General features: G+C 41.2%; 1 protein-coding gene across 2 annotated transcripts in view; it reads left to right on the top strand.

Moving 5' to 3' along the window:
* Positions 1–20106, top strand: part of LOC128659721 (P2X purinoceptor 7) — a 73365-nt gene extending 53259 nt beyond the window's left edge. For both annotated transcript variants that reach the window (XM_053713295.1, XM_053713296.1), the window contains exons 3-4: positions 19373–19682; positions 19768–20106. In XM_053713295.1, coding sequence (XP_053569270.1) covers positions 19373–19682; positions 19768–19960 — 503 coding nt within the window. In that variant the 3' untranslated portion in view covers positions 19961–20106. The remainder of the gene's footprint in view (positions 1–19372; positions 19683–19767) is intronic.
* Positions 20107–20690: the final 584 nt, after the last annotated feature.

Here is a 20690-nt window from a genome sequence, read left to right as displayed (position 1 = left end):
GTCTCTCTTTCATTCCTTCAGTGGCTATGTGTATGGAAGTACTAGGCCTTATGATTGCAGCATTGGACGCAATCCCCTTTGCTCATTTTCATATGGTGCAAGGATTGTACTCAAATATCACAACTAATATTGTTCGATCCCAATACGCACCTTTCGCTGACTTGGTGGCTAAATCACCACTCTCTTCTTCAGGGGGCTTCCTTCGCTCTTCCTACCTGGTCTGTTATCACCACAGATGCAAGTCTTACAGGTTGGGGTCGGGGAGCTGTCTGGGGGTCTCTGACAACACAAGGATTTTGCTATCCTCGGGAGGCGAGGTTGCCAATCAATATCTTGGTACTCTGTTCTTTTCAGGGCCCTTCAGGCTTGGCCCCTGTTTAATAATGAAATCTCCAATTTCAGACAGACAATATCACAACAGTGGCCTATGTCAATCATCAAGTGGGAACTCGGTTCCCTAGCCATGATAGAGGTATTTCAAATCCTTTCTTGGGAGGAAACCAATTCCTGCCTCATCACTGTGATTCATATTCCAGGTATAGACAACTGGGAGGTGGATTACCTCAGTCGTCGGAACCTACATCCGGGAGAGCGGTCTCTCCACCAAGATGTGTTCTATCGGATTTTTCTACTTTGGGGCCTACCAGAAGTAAATCTGAGGCCTCTAACTTGAACAAGAAACTACCCAGATACCTTGCAAGGTCCAGGGATCATCATGCGGAGGTGTTGGATGCTCTAGCAGTGCCCTGGTCTTACCAGCCTGCTTATATATTCCTCCTGATGGTCCTGCTTCCCAGAGTGATTTCCAAAATAAAAATGGAACTATAACTTGTTAACCCCAGCGTGGCCTCACAAAAACTTTTATGCGGATCTGGTCTGAATGTCCAGTTGCCCACCGTGCCCTCTTCCGCTAAGACTAGACCTTCTTTCTCAAGGTCCCTTCCATCCAGATCTAAAGTCTCTAAACTTAATGGCATGGAAATTGAACGCTTAGTTCTCAGTCATAGAGGATTCTCTGACTCTGTGATTAACACTGATTGAGGACCGCAAGCCTGTTTCTAGGAAGATCTATCACAAAGTTTGGAAAACGTATTTTGTGGTATTCTACACATGATTATTATTGGCATTCTTTTAGTATTCCTAGGGTTCTTCAGTTTCAGGATGGTTTTGATAAGGGTTTATCTTCCTGATATTCATTGTTTTGTTTAGGCTCTAGTCTGGATTAAACCTGTTATTAGGCCTATTTCTGCTCCTTGGAGTCTTAATCTAGTATTGAAAGTGTTACAAGCTCCTCCATTTGAGCCTATGCATACATTGAACATTCAACTACTTTCTTGGTAAGTGCTGTTTATTTTGGCTATCTCTTCTGCTAGAAGAGATTCTGAATTGTCTGCTCTCTCTTGTGAGTCTCCTTTTCTGATTTTCCATTATTATCGGTTATTTGTAGAGCGCCAACAAATTCCGCAGCGCTAAGATTCCATCAGCATAAAGCTGTTCTTTTTAAATTTTTACCTAAAGTTGTTAACTCTCACAACATTATTAGGGAAATTATCGTTCCCTCCTTGTGTAATAATCCGAAAAATGCTACTGAAAAATCTTTGGATGTTGAAATATTACGTTGATGTAACTAAGGTTTTCAGACAGAAAGAAAACATAATTTATGTAAGAACTTACCTGATAAATTCATTTATTTCATGGTGGCGAGAGTCCACGAGGCCCACCCATTTGTGGGTTATATTTTTTTGTTTAAATGCACATCTTTTATCCTACTCCTTATTATTGACTTTTACTCCTTAAACACCTCACTACTTGGCTAATCGTAAAACTGAGGTATGAGTGAGGTGGGAGGGGAATTTATAGGCTTTTGAGGTTTGGAAAACTTTGCCTGCTCCTGTTAGGAATGTATAACCCATACATAACAGCTCGTGGACTCTCGCCACCATGAAATGTATTAATTTATCAGGTAAGTTCTTATATAAATTATGTTTTTATCTTTGTTCCTCCTTTGTTCATTTCTGAGCGTTACGGACTAGTTCTCTCTCCTGTCTAGCCATGTGTGCGTATGATATATAATAAGGGCTAAATAGATTTACTGTATTTGCTGATTTAGTCACCCACAACAATAAGTAATGTAAATTAGACCTGTGAGTTCAGTTTCACACAAACGCATAAAATAACACATTTTATTGTTGTTCATTTCATTTGTCCAAACTGATAAGCCGTCCCTTTAAAGAAACCGCAACCCGCCTAATGAATGAAACAATGAGAGTTTGTTGTTTTATTCTTTCTTTTTTTAAATGTTTCTCTGCAGATGGGAAAGACTAAACAATTACTTTGCAGGTAGAAGGCTTGTCCTTGTCAGTTAAAGGGACATAAAACAGGATGTGCTATTATTATTTCCCTACACTATTGCATATTAAGATAACCTTCAGAACAGTTTCCCTGCAAAGTGCCATTAACCCTTTAAATCCGTTTTTGTTTCTTCTGATTTTAACTCCTCCAGAGTTCTTCCTTATATGAAAGGTGCAATCCAGCTGTTTGCTTTGGCCAAACACACCAGTGAAAGCGCACGCATGCGCAGTAGGCTGTGGTGAAGTCATGCATGATGAGTCACATGACTACCGGTATCATGTGCACTACTTTATAGCTCACACAGAAGCTTCAGGGGAGCACACAGGATCATCCACGTTACAAACAGAAAACAAATATTATATGAATCCTTGTTTTAATATACACATATATTATAGTGTATGACTCATGCAGTAGCAGTAAAACTGTTAAAGCAAAGGTGACACTTTAGCAGACCGCTTCAGTTCAGCATTCAGCTTCTCTCTCGTGTGGGAGCGGGAGAAAAAACCTATGTCAGGTAGAAGCAGATTTATACTGTATACTATAGTGTAGCTCCCTGCTAATGTTGTTTGTGTGTCTATTTAATGGCAAAGCCATATAATATGTATTTCTTTCATGTAATTGGCAAGAGTCCATGAGCTAGTGACGTATGGGATATACATTCCTACCAGGAGGGGCAAAGTTCCCAAACCTTAAAATGCCTATAAATACACCCCTCACCACACCCACAACTCAGTTTTACAAACTTTGCCTCCTATGGAGGTGGTGAAGTAAGTTTGTGCTAGATTTTTCTTCTATGATAAGCGCTTCTCAGCATATTGAAGCCTAATTCTTCTCAGAGTACAGTGTTTGTCAGAGGGATGTGAAGGGACTATCGCCTATTGATTTTAGGGTTTCTCTCACGGGAAATCTTTTCAAGGGTTCTCTGTTATCTGTCGTAGGGATTCATCTCCTACCTCCCTTTTCAGATCGATGATATACTCCTATATACCATTACCTCTGCTGATAGTTTTCAGTACTAGTTTGGCTATCTGCTATATGTGGATGGGTGTCTTTCAGTAAGTATGTATCATTGTTTAAGACACTCTCAGCTATGGTTTGGCGCTTTATGTATTAATATAAAGCTTTAAATATATGTATTTTACTTATGTTTGCCATGAGTCAGGTCTATGTATATTTTCCTTTGCAGTCTAAACAGTTTCAGTATAGGAATCATGTGTTGGAAGTTTATTTAAACTTTTTTTTTCTTACCTGGGGTTCAGTTTTTTTCTAATTTGACTTGTTTTTCAATTTTTTTGCGAGCAAATCTAGGCTCGCAAGGACGCAAAATGCTGTTTTTTATTGCGTCATTCTTGGCGCAAATTTCTTTTTGCGGGATGTTGCGCCTTTGATGGCGCAAATTTCGTCATTTCCTGCGTCTTTGTTGTGGCGCGAAATCGCGTTTGTTATGACGCGAGTTGTGTCATTTCCTGATGTTGGTTTTGCGCCAAAAAATGTTGTAACTTCCTTTTGCGTAATGCGTCATTCTTGGCACCAAAATTTTGTTTTTACCCCTCTACCTCTGTTGCTCGCTGTTTTCATGAATTTTGAAAGCTATTATGCCTGCTCTTTGATTCTATGTTTTGTTTTAAAAAAATACTATCTTTGTTTTTCTATCTACTGAAACTGTTACATTGTGGAAATTGAATGTTTTGCCTAATGTTATTTTTCTGTTACATTTTGCGAGATGTCTCATTCTGATCCTGACTCTGATGTTACTGTAGAAACTATGATGCCCTGAAACACAATTCTACAAAGCTAAGTGTGTTCTTTTTATTATTAAGCTGTTATTTTCATCAGCTCAAATTATGTGGTATAATGTTTCTACATGTACAATGTCATTTACTGTTTTTACTTACTCAGTTCATGTACTTGATTTCATCTGCAAACATCACGTTATTGCTTTTATCATAAAAGGTTATGACTGCTATTATGCCTTAGAGTAAACTTACGAGGTCTTTTCAAAATTGTTGAGATTTAATTCATTTTGTTCTGACCGACAGCATACTTAAGTTTATTCTAAGTTTTCTTTGGTTCAAAGGATCCTGTATCTATAGGAAGATTCTTTCTTTCTCAGTACACTCTGAACAGGGATTGGGTTTCTATTCAATTCTATTCTTTGTCCCAAAGAAGAAAGGTTTATTCAGTCTAATCTTGGTTCTAATGACTTTATATTGTTTTGTAAGAGTCTCAGCTTTCAAGTTGGCAACTATAAGGACTATTGGACTATTATGCATTTTGTTCAGCAAGGTTATTTCTCTTGTTAAGTGTATCCAGTCCACGGATCATCCATTACTTATGGGATATTCTCCTTCCCAACAGGAAGTTGCAAGAGGATCACCCACAGCAGAGCTGCTATATAGCTCCTCCCCTAACTGTCATACCCAGTCATTCTCTTGCAAGCCTCAACCAAGATGGAGGTCGTAAGAGGAGTGTGGTGTTTTATACTTTGTTTATTCTTCAATCAAAAGTTTGTTATTTTTAAATGGTGCAGGAGTGTACTGTTTATCTCAGGCAGTATTTAGAAGAAGAATCTGCCTGCGTTTTCTATGATCTTAGCAGAAGTAACTAAGATCCTTTGCTGTTCTCACATATTCTGAGGAGTGAGGTAACTTCAGAGAGGGAATGGCGTGCAGGTTTTCCTGCAATAAGGTATGTGCAGTTAATATTTTTCTAGGGATGGAATTTGCTAGAAAATGCTGCTGATACCGAACTAATGTAAGTAAAGCCTTAAATGCAGTGAGAGCTACTGGTATCAGGCTTATTAATAGAGATGCATACTCTTATAAAAATGTAATATAAAACGTTTGCTGGCATGTTTAATCGTTTTTATATGTATTTGGTGATAAAACTTATTGGGGCCTAGTTTTTTTCCACATGGCTGGCTTGAATTTTGCCTAGAAACAGTTTCCTGAGGCTTTCCACTGTTGTAATATGAGTGGGAGGGGCCTATTTTGACGTTTTTTTGAACAGCACAAAATTACAGACACAGACATCCAGCTTCTTCCTGCATGATCCAGGACATCTCTGGAGGGCTCAAAAGGCTTCAAAGTCGTTTTTGAGGGAGGTAAAAAGCCACAGTAGAGCTGTGGCAGTTGTTGTGACTGTTTAAAAAACAAAAAACAAAAACGTTTTTGTCTTTTATTATTCCGTTTTGGGTATTAAGGGGTTAATCATCCATTTGCAAGTGGGTGCAATGCTCTGCTATCTTGTTACATACACTGTAAAAATTTTGTTAGTGTAACTGCCTTTTTTCACTGTTATTTCAAATTTTGACAAAATTTGTGTTTCTTAAAGGTGCAGTAACGTTTTTTATATTGCTTGTAAACTTGTTTAAAGTGTTTTCCAAGCTTGCTAGTCTCATTGCTAGTCTGTACAAACATGTCTGAAACAGAGGATACTTGTTCATTATGTTTAAAAGCCATGGTGGAGCCCCATAGGAGAATGTGTACTAAATGTATTGATTTCACCTTAAACAGTAAAGAGCAGTCTTTATCTATAAAAGAATTGTCACCAGAGGGGTCTGTCGAGGGGGAAGTTATGCCGACTAACTCTCCCCACGTGTCAGACCCTTCGCCTCCCGCTCAGGGGATGCACGCTAATATGGCGCCAATTACGTCAGGGACGCCCATAGCGATTACCTTGCAGGACATGGCTGCAATCATGAATAATACCCTGTCAGAGGTATTATCCAGGTTGCCTGAATTAAGAGGCAAGCGCGATTGCTCTGGGGTTAGGAGAAATACAGATCGCGAAGATGCTGTAAGGGCCATGTCTGATACTGCGTCACAATATGCAGATCATGAGGACGGAGAGCTTCAGTCTGTGGGTGACATCTCTGATTCGGGGAAACCTGATTCAGAGATTTCTCATTTTAAATTTAAGCTTGAGAACCTCCGTGTGTTGCTTGGGGAGGTATTAGCTGCTCTGAATGACTGTGACACAGTTGCAATTCCAGAGAAATTGTGTAGGCTGGATAGATACTATGCAGTGCCGGTGAGTACTGATGTTTTTCCAATACCTAAAAGGCTTACAGAAATTATTAGTAAGGAGTGGGATAGGCCCGGTGTGCCCTTTTCCCCACCTCCTATATTTAGAAAAATGTTTCCAATAGATGCCACTACACAGGACTTATGGCAGACTGTCCCTAAGGTGGAGGGAGCAGTTTCTACTTTAGCAAAGCGTACCACTATCCCGGTTGAGGACAGTTGTGCTTTTTCAGATCCAATGGATAAAAAATTGGAGGGTTTCCTTAAGAAAATGTTTATTCAACAAGGTTTTATTTTACAGCCCCTTGCATGCATTGCGCCTGTCACTGCTGCGGCGGCATTCTGGTTTGAGGCCCTGGAACAGGCCATCCATACAGCTCCATTGACTGAAATTGTTGACAAGCTTAGAACTCTTAAGCTAGCTAACTCATTTGTTTCTGATGCCATTGTTCATTTGACTAAACTAACGGCTAAGAAATCCGGATTCGCCATCCAGGCGCGTAGGGCGCTATGGCTCAAATCCTGGTCAGCTGATGTGACTTCAAAGTCTAAATTACTCGACATTCCTTTCAAGGGGCAGACCTTATTCGGGCCTGGTTTGAAAGAAATTATTGCTGACATTACTGGAGGTAAGGGTCACACCCTTCCTCAGGACAGGGCCAAATCAAAGGCCAAACAGTCTAATTTTCGTGCCTTTCGAAATTCCAAGGCAGGTGCAGCATCAACTTCCTCCGCTTCAAGACAAGAGGGAACTTTTGCTCAATCTAAGCAGGCCTGGAAACCTAACCAGTCCTGGAACAAAGGCAAGCAGGCCAGAAAGCCTGCTGCTGCCTCTAAGACAGCATGAAGGAACGGCCCCCTATCCAGCGACGGATCTAGTAGGGGGCAGACTTTTTCTCTTCGCCCAGGCGTGGGCAAGAGATGTTCATGATCCCTGGGCGTTGGAGATCATATCTCAGGGATATCTTCTGGACTTCAAAGCTTCTCCTCCACAAGGGAGATTTCACCTTTCAAGATTATCTGCAAACCAGATAAAGAAAGAGGCATTCCTACGCTGTGTACAAGACCTCCTAGTAATGGAAGTGATCCATCCACTTCCGCGGACGGAACAAGGACAGGGTTTTTATTCAAATCTGTTTGTGGTTCCCAAAAAAAGAGGGAACCTTCAGACCAATTTTGGATCTAAAGATCTTAAACAAATTCCTCTTTCAAAATGGAAACTATTCGGACCATCCTACCCATGATCCAAGAGGGTCAGTACATGACCACAGTGGACTTAAAGGATGCCTACCTTCACATACCGATTCACAAAGATCATCATCGGTTCCTAAGGTTTGCCTTTCTAGACAGGCATTACCAATTTGTAGCTCTTCCCTTCGGGTTGGCTACAGCCCCGAGAATCTTTACGAAGGTTCTGGGCTCACTTCTGGCGGTTCTAAGACCGCGAGGCATAGCGGTGGCTCCGTATCTAGACGACATCCTGATACAGGCGTCAAGCTTTCAAATTGCCTCATACAGAGATAGTTCTGGCATTTCTGAGATCGCACGGGTGGAAAGTGAACGAGGAAAAGGGTTCTCTATCCCCACTCATAAGAGTCTCCTTCTTAGGGACTCTTATAGATTCTGTAGAGATGAAAATTTACCTGACGGAGTCCATGTTATCAAAGCTTCTAAATGCTTGCCGTATTCTTCATTCCATTCCGCGCCCTTCGGTGGCTCAGTGTATGGAGGTGATCGGCTTAATGGTAGCGGCAATGGACATAGTGCCATTTGCGCGCCTACATCTCAGACCGCTGCAATTATGCATGCTAAGTCAGTGGAATGGGGATTACACAGATTTGTCCCCTCTGCTAAATCTGGATCAAGAGACCAGAGATTCTCTTCTCTGGTGGTTGTCTCGGGTCCACCTTTCCGAGGGTATGACCTTTCGCAGGCCAGATTGGACAATTGTAACAACAGATGCCAGCCTTCTAGGTTGGGGTGCAGTCTGGAATTCCCTGAAGGTGCAGGGATCGTGGACTCAGGAGGAGAAACTCCTTCCAATAAATATTCTGGAGTTAAGAGCGATATTCAATGTTCTTCTGGCTTGGCCTCAGTTAGCAACTCTGAGGTTCATCAGATTTCAGTCGGACAACATCACGACTGTGGCTTCCATCAACCATCAAGGGGGAACGAGGAGTTCCCTAGCGATGTTAGAAGTCTCAAAAATAATTCGCTGGGCAGAGTACCACTCTTACCACCTGTCAGCAATCCATATCCCAGGCGTGGAGAACTGGGAGGCGGATTTTCTAAGTCGTCAGACTTTCCATCCGGGGGAGTGGGAACTCCATCCGGAGGTGTTTGCTCAGTTGATTCATCGTTGGGGCAAACCAGAGATGGATCTCATGGCGTCTCGCCAGAACGCCAAGCTTCCTTGTTACGGATCCAGGTCCAGGGACCCAGAAGCGACGCTGATAGATGCTCTAGCAGCGCCTTGGTTCTTCAACCTGGCTTATGTGTTTCCACCGTTTCCTCTGCTCCCTCGACTGATTGCCAAAATCAAACAGGAGAGAGCATCGGTGATTCTGATAGCACCTGCGTGGCCACGCAGGACTTGGTATGCAGAACTAGTGGACATGTCATCCTTTCCACCATGGACTCTGCCTCTAAGACAGGATCTTCTGATACAAGGTCCTTTCAATCATCCAAATCTAATTTCTCTGAGACTGACTGCATGGAGATTGAACGCTTGATTCTATCAAAGCGTGGCTTCTCCGAGTCAGTCATTGATACTTTAATACAGGCACGAAAGCCTGTTACCAGGAAAATCTACCACAAGATATGGAGTAAATATCTTTATTGGTGTGAATCCAAGAATTACTCATGGAGTAAGGTTAGGATTCCTAGAATATTGTCTTTTCTCCAAGAGGGCTTGGACAAAGGATTATCAGCTAGTTCCTTAAAGGGGCAGATTTCTGCTCTGTCTATTCTTTTGCACAAGCGTCTGGCAGAGGTTCCAGACGTCCAGGCATTTTGCCAGGCTTTGGTTAGAATTAAGCCTGTGTTTAAACCTGTTGCTCCCCCGTGGAGCTTAAACTTGGTTCTTAAAGTTCTTCAAGGAGTTCCGTTTGAACCCCTTCATTCCATTGATATTAAACTTTTATCTTGGAAAGTTCTGTTTTTGATGGCTATTTCCTCGGCTCTGAGATTCTCTGAGCTATCTGCCTTACAATGTGATTCTCCTTATCTGATTTTTCATGCAGATAAGGTAGTCCTGCGTACCAAACCTGGGTTTCTTCTGTTAAGTGTGATCAGTCCACGGGTCATCATTACTTCTGGGATATTACTCCTCCCCAACAGGAAGTGCAAGAGGATTCACCCAGCAGAGCTGCATATAGCTCCTCCCCTCTACGTCACTCCCAGTCATTCTCTTGCACCCAACGACTAGATAGGATGTGTGAGAGGACTATGGTGATTATACTTAGTTTTATATCTTCAATCAAAAGTTTGTTATTTTATAATAGCACCGGAGTGTGTTATTACCTCTCTGGCAGAGTTTGAAGAAGAATCTACCAGAGTTTTTACTATGATTTTAGCCGGAGTAGTTAAGATCATATTGCTGTTTCTCGGCCATCTGAGGAGAGGTAAACTTCAGATCAGGGGACAGCGGGCAGATGAATCTGCATAGAGGTATGTAGCAGCTTTTATTTTCTGACAATGGAATTGATGAGAAAATCCTGCCATACCGATATAATGTCATGTATGTATATTTTACACTTCAGTATTCTGGGGAATGGTACTTCACTGGAATTACACTGTGTACATAAAACTTTTTAGCCTATTTTGCAGGGACTAGCAACAGGCTTTTTAATAACTCTTAATTTATGTTAAACGTTTTTGCTGGAATGTAAAATCGTTTTCATTTTCTGAGGTACTGAGTGAATAAATGTTTGGGCACTATTTTTCCACTTGGCAGTTGCTTGATCTAATTTCTGACAGTTTATGATCTCTCTCACTGTTGTGTGTGAGGGGGAGGGGCTGTTTTTTGGCGCTTTTGCTACGCATCAAAAAAAAAAAAAATTTCAGTCAGCAGCTCATTGTATTTCCTGCATGATCCGGTTCATCTCTACAGAACTCAGGGGTCTTCAAAACTTGTTTTGAGGGAGGTAATTCTCACAGCAGAGCTGTGAGATTGTAGTTGACTGTGATAAAAAACGTTTATTCTGTAATTTTTTTTTTCTGCTATCAGAGTTAGTTGTCTTTTGCTAATGGGAACAAACCTTTGCTAAAGTTGTGTTGTTTACAAGGATTGATGCTATAACTGTTTCAGTTTATTAATTTTCAACTGTCATAAATCTTCTGTGCTTCTTATAGGCACAGTACGTTTTCATAATATTTTACTAGAATTGTATTCCAAGTTGCAAGTTTATTTGCTAGTGTGTTAAACATGTCTGATTCAGAGGAAGATACCTGTGTTATTTGTTCCAATGCCAAAGTGGAGCCCAATAGAAATTTATGTACTAACTGTATTGATGCTACTTTAAATAAAAGTCAATCTGTACAAATTGAACAAATTTCACCAAACAGCGAGGGGAGAGTTATGCCGACTAACTCTCCTCACGTGTCAGTACCTGCATCTCCCGCTCGGGAGGTGCGCGATATTGTGGCGCCCAGTACATCTGGGCGGCCATTACAGATAACATTACAAGATATGGCTACTGTTATGACTGAAGTTTTGGCTAAATTACCAGAACTAAGAGGCAAGCGTGATCACTCTGGGGTGAGAACAGAGTGCGCTGATAATACTAGGGCCATGTCAGATACTGCGTCACAGCTTGCAGAACATGAGGACGGAGAGCTTCTGTCTGCGGCTGACGGTTCTGATCCAAACAGATTGGATTCAGATATTTCAAATTTTAAATTTAAGCTGGAGAACCTCCGTGTATTACTAGGGGAGGTGTTAGCGGCTCTGAATGATTGTAACACAGTTGCAATACCAGAGAAAATGTGTAGGTTGGATAAATATTTTGCGGTACCAACGAGTACCGAAGTTTTTCCTATACCTAAAAGACTAACTGAAATTATTACTAAAGAGTGGGATAGACCAGGTGTACCGTTCTCACCCCCTCCGATATTTAGAAAAATGTTTCCAATAGACGCCACCACACGGGACTTATGGCAGACGGTCCCTAAGGTGGAGGGAGCAGTTTCTACTTTAGCTAAGCGTACCACTATCCCGGTGGAGGATAGCTGTGCCTTTTCAGATCCAATGGATAAAAAGTTAGAGGGTTACCTTAAGAAAATGTTTGTTCAACAAGGTTTTATATTGCAACCCCTTGCATGCATTGCGCCGGTCACGGCTGCAGCGGCATTCTGGATTGAGTCTCTGGAAGAGAACATTAGTTCAGCTACTCTGGACGACATTACGGACAGGCTTAGAGTCCTTAAACTAGCTAATTCATTCATTTCGGAGGCCGTAGTACATTTAACTAAACTTACGGCTAAGAATTCAGGATTCGCCATTCAGGCACGCAGAGCGCTGTGGCTAAAATCCTGGTCAGCTGATGTTACTTCTAAGTCTAAATTACTTAATATACCTTTTAAAGGGCAGACCTTATTTGGGCTTGGTTTGAAAGAAATTATCGCTGACATTACAGGAGGTAAAGGCCACGCCCTGCCTCAAGACAGGGCCAAACCTAAGGCCAGACAGTCTAATTTTCGTTCCTTTCGGAATTTCAAAGCAGGAACAGCATCAACTTCCTCTGCCCCAAAACAAGAAGGATCTGTTGCTCGCTACAGACAAGGCTGGAGACCTAACCAGTCTTGGAACAAGGGCAAGCAGGCCAGGAAACCTGCTGCTGCCCCTAAAACAGCATGAATTGAGGGCCCCCGATCCGGGATCGGATCTAGTGGGGGGCAGACTTTCTCTCTTCGCCCAGGCTTGGGCAAGAGATGTCCAGGATCCCTGGGCGCTAGAGATAATATCTCAGGGATACCTTCTGGACTTCAAATACTCTCCTCCAAGAGAGAGATTTCATCTGTCAAGGTTGTCAACAAACCAGACAAAGAAAGAGGCGTTTCTACGCTGCGTACAAGAGCTCTTGTTAATGGGAGTAATCCATCCAGTTCCACGGTCGGAACAGGGACAAGGGTTTTACTCAAATCTGTTTGTGGTTCCCAAAAAAGAGGGAACTTTCAGACCAATCCTGGACTTAAAGATCCTAAACAAATTCCTAAGAGTTCCATCGTTCAAGATGGAGACTATTCGGACAATTTTACCCATGATCCAAAAGGGTCAGTACATGACCACTGTGGATTTAAAGGATGCTTACCTTCACATACCGATTCACAAAGATCATTACCGGTACCTAAGGTTTGCCTTCCTAGACAGGCATTACCAGTTTGTAGCTCTTCCATTCGGATTGGCTACAGCTCCAAGAATCTTCACAAAGGTTCTGGGTGCTCTTCTGGCGGTACTAAGACCGCGGGGAATCTCGGTAGCTCCGTACTTAGACGACATTCTGATACAAGCTTCAAGCTTTCAAACCGCCAAAGTCTCATACAGAGTTAGTACTGGCATTTCTAAGGTCACATGGATGGAAGGTGAACGAAAAGAAAAGTTCACTCGTTCCACTCACAAGAGTTCCCTTTCTGGGGACTCTTATAGATTCTGTAGAAATGAAGATTTACCTGACAGAAGACAGGTTAACAAGACTTCAAAGTGCTTGCCGCACCCTTCATTCCATTCAACAACCGTCAGTGGCTCAATGCATGGAGGTAATCGGCTTGATGGTAGCGGCAATGGACATAGTACCCTTTGCACGCTTACACCTCAGACCACTGCAACTGTGCATGCTAAGTCAGTGGAATGGGGATTACTCAGACTTGTCCCCTTCTCTGAATCTGGATCAAGAGACCAGAAATTCTCTTCTATGGTGGCTTTCTCGGCCACATCTGTCCAGGGGGATGCCATTCAGCAGGCCAGACTGGACAATTGTAACAACAGACGCCAGCCTTCTAGGTTGGGGTGCCGTCTGGAATTCTCTGAAGGCTCAGGGACAATGGATTCAGGAGGAGAGTCTCCTACCAATAAACATTCTGGAATTGAGAGCAGTTCTCAATGCCCTCCTGGCTTGGCCCCAGTTGACAACTCGGGGGTTCATCAGGTTTCAGTCGGACAACATCACGACTGTAGCTTACATCAACCATCAGGGAGGGACAAGAAGCTCCCTAGCAATGATGGAAGTAACAAAGATAATTCGCTGGGCAGAGTTTCACTCTTGCCACCTGTCAGCAATCCACATCCCGGAGTGGAGAACTGGGAGGCGGATTTCTTAAGTCGTCAGACTTTTCATCCGGGGGAGTGGGAACTTCATCCGGAGGTCTTTGCCCAAATACTTCATCAGTGGGGCAAACCAGAGATAGATCTCATGGCGTCTCGACAGAACGCCAAGCTTCCTCGTTACGGGTCCAGATCCAGGGATCCAGGAGCAGTCCTGATAGATGCCCTGACAGCACCTTGGGACTTCAGGATGGCTTACGTGTTTCCACCCTTCCCGATGCTTCCTCGATTGATTGCCAGAATCAAACAGGAGAGAGCATCAGTTATTCTAATAGCACCTGCATGGCCACGCAGGACTTGGTATGCAGACCTGGTGGACATGTCATCCTGTCCACCTTGGTCTCTACCTCTGAAACAGGACCTTCTGATACAGGGTCCTTTCAAACATCAAAATCTAACTTCTCTGAAGCTGACTGCTTGGAAATTGAACGCTTGATTTTATCAAAACGTGGTTTTTCTGAGTCAGTTATTGATACCCTAATACAGGCTAGGAAGCCTGTTACCAGAAGGATTTACCATAAGATATGGCGTAAATACCTATATTGGTGCGAATCCAAAGGTTACTCTTGGAGTAAGGTTAGGATTCCTAGGATATTGTCTTTTCTACAAGAAGGTTTAGAAAAGGGTTTATCTGCTAGTTCATTAAAGGGACAGATCTCAGCTCTGTCCATTCTGTTGCACAAACGTCTGTCAGAAGTTCCAGACGTTCAGGCTTTTTGTCAGGCTTTGGCCAGGATTAAGCCTGTGTTTAAAACTGTTGCTCCGCCATGGAGTTTAAACCTTGTTCTTAACGTTTTACAAGGCGTTCCGTTTGAACCCCTTCATTCCATTGATATAAAGTTGTTATCTTGGAAAGTTTTATTTTTAACGGCTATTTCCTCGGCTCGAAGAGTCTCTGAGTTATCAGCCCTACATTGTGATTCTCCTTATTTGATTTTTCATTCGGATAAGGTAGTTCTGCGTACTAAACCTGGGTTCTTACCTAAGGTAGTCACTAACAGGAATATCAATCAAGAGATTGTTGTTCCTTCTTTGTGTCCAAATCCTTCTTCGAAGAAGGAACGTCTTCTGCACAATCTGGATGTAGTTCGTGCCCTAAAGTTTTATTTACAGGCAACTAAGGAATTTCGACAAACGTCTTCCCTGTTTGTCGTTTACTCTGGTCAGAGGAGAGGTCAAAAGGCTTCTGCTACCTCTCTTTCTTTCTGGCTTCGTAGCATAATTCGTTTAGCCTATGAGACTGCTGGACAGCAGCCTCCTGAAAGAATTACAGCTCATTCTACTAGAGCTGTGGCTTACACTTGGGCCTTTAAGAATGAGGCCTCTGTTGAACAGATTTGCAAGGCTGCAACTTGGTCTTCGCTTCATACTTTTTCCAAATTTTCCAAATTTGACACTTTTGCTTCCTCGGAGGCTATTTTTGGGAGAAAGGTTCTTCAGGCAGTGGTTCCTTCTGTATAAAGAGCCTGCCTATCCCTCCCGTCATCCGTGTACTTTTGCTTTGGTATTGGTATCCCAGAAGTAATGATGACCCGTGGACTGATCACACTTAACAGAAGAAAACATAATTTATGCTTACCTGATAAATTCCTTTCTTCTGTAGTGTGATCAGTCCACGGTCCGCCCTGTTTTTTAAGGCAGGTAAATATTTTTAAATTATACTCCAGTCACCACTTCACCCTTGGCTTCTCCTTTCTTGTTGGTCCTTGGTCGAATGACTGGGAGTGACGTAGAGGGGAGGAGCTATATGCAGCTCTGCTGGGTGAATCCTCTTGCACTTCCTGTTGGGGAGGAGTAATATCCCAGAAGTAATGATGACCCGTGGACTGATCACACTACAGAAGAAAGGAATTTATCAGGTAAGCATAAATTATGTTTTTTACCTAAAGTGGTTTCTAACAAGAATATCAATCAAGAGATTGTTGTTCCATCATTGTGTCCTAATCCTTCTTCAAAGAAGGAACGTCTTTTACATAATCTGGACGTAGTCCGTGCCTTGAAGTTTTACTTACAAGCTACTAAAGATTTTCGTCAAACATCTTCCCTGTTTGTCGTTTACTCTGGACAGAGGAGAGGTCAAAAAGCTTCGGCAACCTCTCTTTCCTTTTGGCTTCGGAGCATAATACGCCTAGCCTATGAGACTGCTGGACAGTAGCCCCCTGAAAGGATTACAGCTCATTCTACTAGTGTGGCTTCCACCTGGGCCTTTAAAAATGAGGCCTCTGTTGAACAGATTTGCAAGGCCGCGACTTGGTCTTCGCTTCACACTTTTTCCAAATTTTACAAATTTGATACTTTTGCTTCTTCGGGGGCTGTTTTTGGGAGAAAGGTTCTTCAGGCAGTGGTTCCTTCCACTTAATCCTGCCTTGTCCCTCCCATCATCCGTGTACTTTAGCTTTGGTATTGGTATCCCATAAGTAATGGATGATCCGTGGACTGGATACACTTAACAAGAGAAAACATAATTTATGCTTACCTGATAAATTTAATTCTCTTGTAGTGTATCCAGTCCACGGCCCGCCCTGTCCTTTTAAGGCAGGTCTAAATTTTAATTAAACTACAGTCACCACTGCACCCTATGGTTTCTCCTTTCTCTGTTTGTTTTCGGTCGAATGACTGGATATGACAGTTAGGGGAGGAGCTATATAGCAGCTCTGCTGTGGGTGATCCTCTTGCAACTTCCTGTTGGGAAGGAGAATATCCCATAAGTAATGGATGATCCGTGGACTGGATACACTACAAGAGAAATAAATTTATCAGGTAAGCATAAATTATGCTTTCATGTCCACTCAATTTTATAGGACGTTTATCCTCATATTTTATTTAATTCAGGCCACTTTTGGCTTCTGAGATTCTCTTTTTTTAGATAAGCTTTACCAATTTGTCGCTTTTCCATTTGGTCTAGCAACAGCCTTATGAATCTTTTCAAAGGTTCTGGGTGCCCTTCTTTCTGTAATAAGACAGTAGCGTATTGTGGTGTTTCCTTATTTGGATGGTATCTTGGTATTAGCTTAATCTTTTGTTTTATTAGAATTTCTCATGAATCAACTAGTTTTGTTTCTTCAAGACATGGTTATAGGATTTAATTTACCTAAGGGTTTTGTGATTCCTCAGACAAGGGTCACTTCTTTTTGGGTTTCTAGATGGATTCTTTGTTCATGACTTTGTCTTTATCGGACAAAATTCAATTGTAATTGGCGTTAGCCTGTCTCACTTACAGTCAGGAACATTTCTTTCAGTGGCTATGTGCATGGAAGTTTTAGGTCTCATAACTGCAGCATCGGACGGGGATCCCTTTGCTCGTTTTTCATCTGAGACCTCTTATTTGCTTTGCATACTGAATCAATGGTGCAGGGATTGTTTTCAGATATCACAGTTGATATTCTTAAATCCCAACACTCAACTCTCTCTGATTTGGTGATTAGACTATCATCGTTTTATTCAGGGGGCCTCCTTTTGTTCGTCCTTCCTGGACTGTATTCTTAATGAATGCAAGTCTTACAGGTTGGGGAGCTCTCTGAGAGTCTCTGACAGCACAAGGGGTTTGGAAACTTTAAGAGGCAAGGTTTCCAATCGATATGTTAGAACTCTGTGCTATTTTCAGAGTTCTTTCAGGCTTAGCCTCTTTTAGGAGAGAACTTTTAATTTGTTCTTTGACAGACAATATCACAACTGTGGCATATGTCAATCATCAAATAAGGACTTGCAGTTCCTTAGCAATTAAGAAGTATCTTGAATACGTTCTTAGGTGGAATTCATCTCCTGTCTAATTTTTACGATTTATATCTCCAGGTTTAGACATTTGGGAGGTAGATTATCTCAGCCGTCAGTCTTTACATCCGGGAGAGTGGTATCTTTATACAGATTTCCCAGGTACCTTTTCAAGTCCAGGGATCCTCAGGCGTAAATGGTGGATGCATTAGCAGTGTCTTGGTTTTGCAACCTGGCTACATTTTTCCACATCTTTTTTCTTCCAAGGGTGATCTCCAAGATCATATTGGAACAGTCTCATGTGTTTCTGATAACATCAGCATGGCCTCTCAGGTTTGATATGTGGATCTTGTTCGGATGTCCAGTTGCCATCCTTGGTCGCTTTCTTTTTGGCTAGCCCCTATTTTTTTATTGGGATCTCAAATTACTAATTTGAAGGTATAGAAATTGATTAGTGTTTAGTCATAGAGGTTTCTCTGACTCAGTTTTTATCACTATGTTGCAGGCTTATAAGTCTGTTTCAAGGAATATATATTATCAGGTTTGGAAAACTTTTATATTTTATGGTGTTCTTCTCATAAATTCTCTTGGCATTCTTTTAGAAATCCTAGGATTTTACAGTTTCTTCAGGATGGTTTGGATAAGTTTGTCTGTAAATTTTTAGAAGGGACAAATCTCTGTTCTTTCTGTTTTATTTCATAGAAAGATTGTTTAAACTTCCTGATATTCACTGTTTTGTTCAGGCTTTGGTTTGTATCAAGCCTGCTCATTTATTAATTTCTCCTTTTTGGAGTCTTAATTTGGTTTAAGGATTTTGCCGGCTCTTTCTTTTGAGCCTATATTTTCTTTGACGATTATCTACTTTCTTTGAAAGTGTTGTTTCTTTTGGTTATCTCTTCTGCCTCTGCCATTTCTTTGGCATCCTGGTTAAAGATTTTGTTTCTCAAAGCTTATTTGGAGGCAGGGCAGGCTCTGCCTCAGAGATTTACAGCTCATTCTGCTAAGTTCAGTCGCCATTTCTTGGGCTTTTTCAGAATGAAGCTTCGAATGATCAATTTACAAAGCAGTAATTTGGTCTTCTTTGCATACTTTTATTGTTTTTACCATTTTTATGTATTTTGCTTCTTCTGAAGCAGTCTTTGGTAGAAAAGTTCTTCAGGCAGCTGTCTTTGATTCTACTGTTTTTGATTTAAGTTTTTTTTAAAGAAAAACTTAATTATTGTGTGGATTTAATTTCTCAGTGGAAATAGCTGTTATTTTATCCTTCTCTCTCTAGTGACTCTTCTGTGGACTTCCACATCTTGGGTATCTCTATCCCATACGTCACTAGCTCATGGACTCTTGCCAATTACATGAAAGAAAAGAGGTTCTTGAAGCAGACACGGCACTTATATGGACTCTGTCGGCTGTCGCTAGTGTAAACAGTAGATTGTGTAGCGTATGGCGATTCCCTTTTTACTTCCTGTTAGCATTCAGTGTATTAGCTGTGTTTTACAACGGGATAACATTAACCCCTAAAAGCAAAAGTAATAGTAATATTTTTCAGGTAAATATTGTTCTAATCTGCAGGTGAATTAATTTAAATGAACGGTAGAGTTTATGAAAATATTAATAACAAGAATATAATATACATTTTTTTTTTAATAAGGTGGATGTCATCTATAGTAAAAAGCAAATGGGACATTGATTTGCTAAATTATAAAACAAAAGTAACTTCTTATATATGATATTGAAAGCAGAGGAGTGATTTTATTTGATCACAGGGGATAAAAACATGGGTTTCTTTAACCACAACAGAGTGATGTGTTATAAGTAATCTATCATTCATATGGAATAGGGTGTTTGTTGTATTAGTTATGACAATAACAATATTCACTGTGTTTTGATGGTATTTTAAATTCTCAAACCTTATTAAATAATTTTGAAATATCTTTTTTTTTTTTTTTAAATAACAAAACTGCAGATGAAGAAAAACATCCTAGATCATCTGTGAAAAAAGAAGATTCTTCAGAAGCTAAAGTAGATCCTAGGCTGAAGAACACAGAGTGGTGCACATGTGGGAACTGTATTCTTTTGCCCACACTAACTGAATCCATATGTTGTAGAGAAGTAGTGGAAATTGCCTCCCGTATCCCAGATGGTGCATCGTGTGTCTGTGATGATCCATATGTGACCAAAATGTTGAAAGATCGTAAACATTTGATATTTTTGTATCATTTTGTTTTAAGTGATTTGCCAAATCCTCCAGAAGTAGCTAGAGAACTATCTGAAAGGTAATTTTTATTACTGCCCTTTTGCAAAATGATTTGACATATTTATTGATGATGTTTACTAACAGATTTGTTATTCTCTTTATAGCGAAATCAGGATGTTGGCCTACAGGGCTTTTTCATGCTGGGTATATGGAAACTTTGGACCAGAAAACTGTGAACCTATTCCATCATGTTTTGTATCTCTTATTAGACAGACATTTCCCTCTCCTGATCATAAGTGTAATGCTCACCATGATAATCCCGCAAGTGAAATGGGCGCTGTAGATTTCCTTTATTGAATATTATATATGTTATGCTTTGACTTATCCTATGATGTTTTTCTTGAAAATTCTAAATTGTTATGTTGTTGAAATCCTTACCACCAACTGTTAAAGTTTATTTTCTGACTTTGCATTTTTTAAATAAAGTTAATGTTAATGAAAAATCATTGAATTGGTATTTGTCTTAAAAACAAATAAATAACAAGAAAAACAGTTTCTTTAATAAAGACTGCAGTCATGTTGACCACTCCCTCCTCCTACAGACTCTCCACTCTCATGGGGCCGGATATTCAAAATCTCTTCACACACAGATGAGATATTCTAAGTTTCATCAGTACGGCGAGACCCTTAAAAACAGAAAACGGAAACAGAGACTCCTATGTTACAATACAAGGTCTAAAAAAAAGAAATATTTTGCGTAATTTTTCTCCATGCCAGCGAGGTTTTGAATATCAGGTCCTTGGTCTCTGTGACACTGCTCTCCATTGGATCCACTCTTTCCAACAAGTAATTTCTGTGTCATTAACTGGAGACTCCTCCTCCTCACTGCCTCTGTCTGTTGGGAAACCTCAAGGCTCTTTCCTGGGTCCTCTACTCTTCTCCATGTATACTTCACTGGGTAAACTTATCAACAGCTATGGCTTCAAATATCACCTCTGTGCTGATGACGCCCAGATCTACCTCTCCACCTCTGCTCTCCCTCTGTCCTTCTCATGTCAGTTACTGCTTATCTGGCTTCTTAGGCCCG

The sequence above is a fragment of the Bombina bombina genome, chromosome 5 (genome assembly GCF_027579735.1).
Source record: "Bombina bombina isolate aBomBom1 chromosome 5, aBomBom1.pri, whole genome shotgun sequence".
Taxonomy (NCBI): domain Eukaryota; kingdom Metazoa; phylum Chordata; class Amphibia; order Anura; family Bombinatoridae; genus Bombina; species Bombina bombina.
This window is presented reverse-complemented; position numbering and strand designations above follow the sequence as displayed.